At 40.7% G+C, this 6455-nt stretch overlaps 1 protein-coding gene across 1 annotated transcript; it reads right to left on the reverse strand.

The window, feature by feature from the left end:
• Positions 1 to 476: 476 nt before the first annotated feature.
• LOC118936469 lies at positions 477 to 4114 on the reverse strand. The gene is made up of 5 exons (XM_036976473.1): positions 3714 to 4114; positions 3342 to 3620; positions 3063 to 3113; positions 839 to 967; positions 477 to 517 (listed from the first exon to the last, which is right to left on the reverse strand). The coding sequence occupies exons 1-5, from the start codon at positions 4042 to 4044 to the stop codon at positions 477 to 479; spliced, it is 831 nt and encodes a 276-aa protein (XP_036832368.1). The 5' UTR covers positions 4045 to 4114.
• Between the last annotated feature and the right edge of the window lie 2341 nt (positions 4115 to 6455).

A 6455-nucleotide genomic window follows, 5' to 3' on the forward strand; every position in this document is an offset into this window, starting at 1 on the left:
TAGGGACAATGCATTCATGCTTTACCTTACATTGTGGAAGCGTAGCCTGAAAACACCTGTAAGTGACAAGTTGGAAGTACTGTATTTTTATTAATTTATTTAAAAACAGTTTTAGTAATTAATATACATTTTAGAAGAAGCATTGTGCTCATTTTGAGTCTGCTTAGGACACAACTTATTAATTAAACAAAACCAAGGAATTTCTCCATGCTGACGTCATTCACAATGGACAGCAAAAATGTAAAACATCAACCAAGGTTTGCTGATATTTGAATCCCTTCTACATAGAGGTGTATAAAAAGATACTAAAATAAGAGAACACAACTACAAATTAATACATCTTCCACACTATGCACTAAAATAGATTAACATCAGCTTTAAAAACATGTATAATGTCCTCTGTTACTGAATCAATAAAGCTACAGACAGTTTGAAAGTCTTAGTCCAGCACAGGGAGAAGAGTGAGGAACAAGGGGTCATTCCTCCAGGACATGAATCTCCATACCAGAGGCTTCTTCTATACAGAGAACAAAACATCAGACAACATGTCTCACCATTCATTCTATAGCAGATCATAAAGATGAACTAGTTAATAGGGGATTAGATGGACAAGATGACTACGTCAAAGGACTATTTATGACCTGATTCCATTTCAGTTCACACGTCTGAAGATCAGAATATGTGAATGTAATGTGTTGTTTGCTCCATGTGTTCTATGGATTGATGGAACCATTCATAATGTTTAGGTCTATTACAGTCATTTCAGATCTGTGAACTCTGATGATGTGGGAGGAGTTAGGAACCTAAATGGAACTGGACCAATGCATGTGACTCTCACCTGTTTGTGGGGGCAGAGCCTTGGGTGGGCGGATCCTCCTTGTGTGAATAGAGACTATGGCAGCCATGATGGTCAGTGTCACAAAGAGCATGATGTGACTGATGGGCAACTTAACAGCATTACTGGTACCTGGACAACGAGACAGACAGTGATTAAACACAGTCAATCATTCAGATTGATTTAAATGAAAGTAAAGTTTGTATCACACACCGGTCAATAGAGGATGTTGAGGACCAATATCCATCAGCCAAACACCTCTACAACTTCACCTCTGTCTGAACACCAACGATCTAGCTGAGTGTTTTAATTTGTGTGTAATGGATTATGATTGTTCACACCATCCACTAAATAATTGAAAGGTTACAGTGCCTTGCGAAAGTATTCGGCCCCCTTGAACTTTGCGACCTTTTGCCACATTTCAGGCTTCAAACATAAAGATATAAAACTGTATTTTTTTGTGAAGAATCAACAACAAGTGGGACACAATCATGAAGTGGAACGACATTTATTGGATATTTCAAACGTTCTTTAACAAATCAAAAACTGAAAAATTGGGCGTGCAAAATTATTCAGCCCCTTTACTTTCAGTGCAGCAAACTCTCTCCAGAAGTTCAGTGAGGATCTCTGAATGATCCAATGTTGACCTAAATGACTAATGATGATAAATACAATCCACCTGTGTGTAATCAAGTCTCCGTATAAATGCACCTGCACTGTGATAGTCTCAGAGGTCCGTTAAAAGCGCAGAGAGCATCATGAAGAACAAGGAACACACCAGGCAGGTCCGAGATACTTTCGCAAGGCACTGTATATAACACCTTAAACCTGGAGTATTGGTATTTGGCTTCACAGAGAAGCAGAAATTCATACAGGAAGAGAGAAGGGTGAACGGCACCACAGCCAAGTAGAAGAGGCTGTACATCCTGGATAGTAGTGTCGTGGACAGACATATTTGAATAGTGTATATACAGTTTATTATATATACATCACATTCAACTTGTAAAAAGACCATGGAATTAGCCTATTATAATGTAGATCTGACTCCATAAGATAAATAGTAACATGCAAGAGAATATGTTTGAACCATATGCAACAATTATTAGTCACTTAGCTGACTAAGATGAAATTCTTGTCATGAGATTGGAATTCTAACTAGAATTGTGTTTTGTAAAATTAACGGTTTCACATACAAGGCATCAAACTGAAGTTTCAAAGCATTAAGAAGCATTACAATGCATTACACTAAGCATAGAGAGAGAGAAAGAGAGAGAGAGAGAAATCATAGCCTGAAAGGCTATGCCTTAAATTGGCCAATGGGGTGTAGAGCGAGAGAGAGAGAGAGAGAGAGAGAGAGAGGGAGGGAGAGAGAGAGACAGATAAAGGGGGATAAAGAGGGATAAAGAGAGAGTGAGAGAGAGAGTCTCACCACAGCAGTTCAGGATCAAAAAAGAGAAAAAAACTGTGAATCTTAGACCTTTTAAAAAGTATCTGAGTTGTTGACCAATGGCATTAATGTAAAGTTAACGACCAATCAGATATCAGACCTACGGTATGTAACCTCTGCTCCTCAGGTGAGACAATGTGGTTGCTGAGATCAACACAGAGAATGCTGAATTCCTTAGACAACACAGAATGATTTCTTGCATACAAAGTCACAGTGGGCTCTGGGTCGCCCTTCAGCAGTGGAAAACAAACAGGGTGACCACTGGTCAATGGTGAGTAATGGATCCACATCCACTGACTCTGTGTTGCCTGTAGAGTTCTCTGCTCAATCTGTTACATCTTTCTCCAATCTCTAGAGCACTAGACAAGAAGTTCAAGTGTCAAATCAAATCAAGTGTCTTTCTGGACCCAGTCTCAAACCCTGACACAGCAAGGAAAACACAGTACAGAATGGATCCACATCCACTGACTCTGTGTTGCCTGTAGAGTTCTCTGCTCAATCTGTTACATCTTTCTCCAATCTCTAGAGCACTAGACAAGCAGTACTTCCTATGAACATGTTTGGGCCTGTTTTTACATTACCAGTCTAACACAAGACTAAACTGGTGTTTGTCTTAACAATTACGTCAGAACTGTCTGAAAAACATATATTCAAGTGACCTTCTGGACCCAGCCTCAAACCCCGTCACAGCAAGGAAAACACAATACAGTTCTATGTATCCAGAGGACAGATAAAACATTTACTATATCTGCACACATCATACAGATGGGAGTATTTTACCTGGGACAGTAGAGATGACATCATCACTATCAGTGGTCTTTTCTTCAATATCTAAATCAGTAGGAGATGAACATCCTCTTTTAGTTAATTAAATAACCCATCATCATCATCATCATCATCATCATCATCAGACACAGCAGTAGGATTCAAATCAAATTCATCATCAATCACTAATATCACTAATATCAGGATAAAGGATCAGGTTTGATATTAAACTTTAATATCATCACAGATCTTGTGAACTTATTCATACTATAGGAACATAACAAGAACACATACCTGAGAATGTGGAGGTGAAGTCAATGGAGATCTTCATGTTTCCCTTTCCAGTCAGCGTGCACGTCCACTTCCTGTTGTTGTCCTTCTTCTGGAGTGTCACAGTCAGAGTGATGTCACAGGAAGAATCCTGTGTGACCTGGGCATTAGTACCTATTTTAGGGACCCAGCTGAGACTAAATCTTGACCGGCACGTTCCATGTCCAGTATAGGTGAGCAGAGAACATCGTAATGTCATATTTACATTAGGCTTCAGATCTGTCACTGGTGTGGTAGAGGAGACTGAGAAAGAGAAAAAGGTATACAGTATTAGTTGGCTGTTTTCACATTACATATGATTATTAACACCACACTTATACACAGTGACATTTAAACTCTGATTTAAACAGTAATACTCACTAGTTAGAACAGACAGATGAACTGGAGCATCACCTCCATGTCGTGGTCCAGTCTCTGTAAGGAACTGTCGACAGGTGTAGAGTCCAACATCTTCAGCTCTGACATTACTAACATGTAGAGAACAGTTAGACCCTAAACTCAGTCTGTCTGCTCTCTCTGTCTGGTAAACTTTGATCTTCCCCAATGTGACCTCTTCAATAGTACCATTAGATCCAGCTATGTTATAGATCCATGTAGTAGAGGAGCAGTTTGGATAAACCACATTGTTACACGGCAGACTGACATCATCTCCCACTCTGGAGAACATAGAGAGAGTTTCTCCACTGACACCTGGAAGGAGTATGACATCAGATAATTATTAACTGGTAATACAGGTGACATTATATTTCATAGGTTTTCTTATTGATATTCTTCAGTGTGAATAATAGTGTAATATACTGTCTATTATACAATAGTGAAGATAAGAGTAAACAGCCTCCAGTATTTATGCTGCAGTAGTTTATGTGTCGGGGGGCTAGGGTCAGTTTGTTATATCTGGAGTACTTCTTCTGTCCTATTCGGTGTCCTGTGTGAATCTAAGTGTGCGTTCTCTAATTCTCTCCTTCTTTCTCTCGGAGGACCTGAGCCCTAGGACCATGCCCCAGGACTACCTGACATGATGACTCCTTGCTGTCCCCAGTCCACCTGGCTGTGCTGCTGCTCCAGTTTCAACTTTTCTGCCTTATTATTATTGGACCATGCTGATCATTTATGAACATTTGAACATCTTGGCCATGTTCTGTTATAATCTCCACCCGGCACAGCCAGAAGAGGACTGGCCATCCCACATATGCTCTCTCTAATTCTCTCTTTCTTTCTCTCTCTCGGAGGACCTGAGCCCTAGGACCATGCCCCAGGAATACCTGACATGATGACTCCTTGCTGTCCCCAGTCCACCTGACTGTGCTGCTGCTCCAGTTTCAACTATTCTGCCTTATTATTATTCGACCATGCTGGTCATTTATGAACATTTGAACATCTTGACCATGTTTTGTTATAATCTCCACCCGGCACAGCCAGAAGAGGACTGGCCACCCCACATAGCCTGGTTCCTCTCTAGGTTTCTTCCTAGGTTTTGGCCTTTCTAGGGAGTTTTTCCTAGCCACCGTGCTTCTACAGCTGCATTGCTTGCTGTTTGGGGTTTTAGGCTGGGTTTCTGTACAGCACTTTGAGATATCAGCTGATGTACGAAGGGCTATATAAAATACATTTGATTTGATTTGATTGATACACAACAGAAATGTCATCATAATGTTAGTCAAATGTAAACTGAACTAGTTTGGCAGTGTGAAATAAATGTGTTCTATGATCTCTAATGACATATTCTTACTCTCTCTCCTCTGTCTTACCTGTTAGTAGGTACAAAACGGTCACAAGCAATCCCAAAAATGATTGAGGGACATCAGCCATGATCCTCTCTCTCTCTGTCTCTCTCTGTCTCTCTCTGTCTCTGTCCTCTGTCTCTCTCCTCTGTCTCTGTGTGTGTATGTTTCTCTGTCTCTTTCCTCTGTCAGAGTGTCTCAGCACTATGAGTTTCTCACCATACAGCAGCATCTCTATTAATCGCTATAGCATCACTTCCTCAAAGTGGTCACGGTTTTAATCTAGTTTCTGACACCTTGGTGAAAATCCTCCAGCTCACCAGCAGTTGAATGCCTTCTACACATGTATGAGAGCCTGTATTAGTGATGCAGGGATTTGGCATTAATGTGGTCATATTCAAGTGGTGGTCGGTGCCGTTTAATTGGATGATTCATTCATAATCCAGTCACCCAGCTCAGTGTAACATTGATAAGTTTAGGCTACTACATGATACTAGAATGAATACACCCCTGATCACAGGCAAATACAGGTCACATTCATCGTAGCCATAAACAAATAGCATGATCACTTTGCTTGTTAATTCCTTCTCACATCTCGACTCTCCTCCTCTCACCTTTTCCCTTCGCTTGTGGGATCCAGTGCAAAACACCTCAGCTGTCTGTGACTAGACTACTAAACCTTTCCAAGCCAAACCTTCATATCATAAACGCTAACCACTACACACAACCTACATCATTTTCACCATATTGACTAAGAGTGTACAGTTAGCAAGCTGGCCCCGGTGGCAATAGGTTAAAACAACCAAAAGCTTACCTTGCCTTGGAAGAGTTCCAGTGTTGGACAGCCATAGCCAGCTAGCTAACATAATATCCCTCTCTGTTTGAGACAGGTGTTTGAGAAGTGCTAAACTAGCCTACTCCAATATACAACTAAATATAGCTCTCTCTCTCTCTTGCTTCTCCTTCATTTTAAAGAAATGATTTTGTTCTAAACTGTTCAACTATTGTTCTTCTCTCTCTTTGAGTCCCCTACTCACCACATTATATACACTGCAGTGCTAGCTACTGTAGCTATAGCTTATGCTTTCAGTACTAGATTCATTCTCTGATGCTTTCTTTCCTTCTTTCTATGCGTTCTACAAAACACGACCCTGCCAAGCCACACTTCTTCTTGACACAATGTTCACCAATGTGTCGGAGGAAACACTGTACACATGGCAACCGTGTCAGCCTGCATTGCGCCCGGCTCGCCACAGGAGTCGCTAGAGTACGATGAGACAAGGACAACCAGGCAAACCTAACCCAAATAAGTTAAATGACATAGTCAACATGTCAACATGTCAACATGACATATCAG

The sequence above is a fragment of the Oncorhynchus mykiss genome, chromosome 4 (assembly GCF_013265735.2).
Source record: "Oncorhynchus mykiss isolate Arlee chromosome 4, USDA_OmykA_1.1, whole genome shotgun sequence".
In the NCBI taxonomy this organism is placed as follows: domain Eukaryota; kingdom Metazoa; phylum Chordata; class Actinopteri; order Salmoniformes; family Salmonidae; genus Oncorhynchus; species Oncorhynchus mykiss.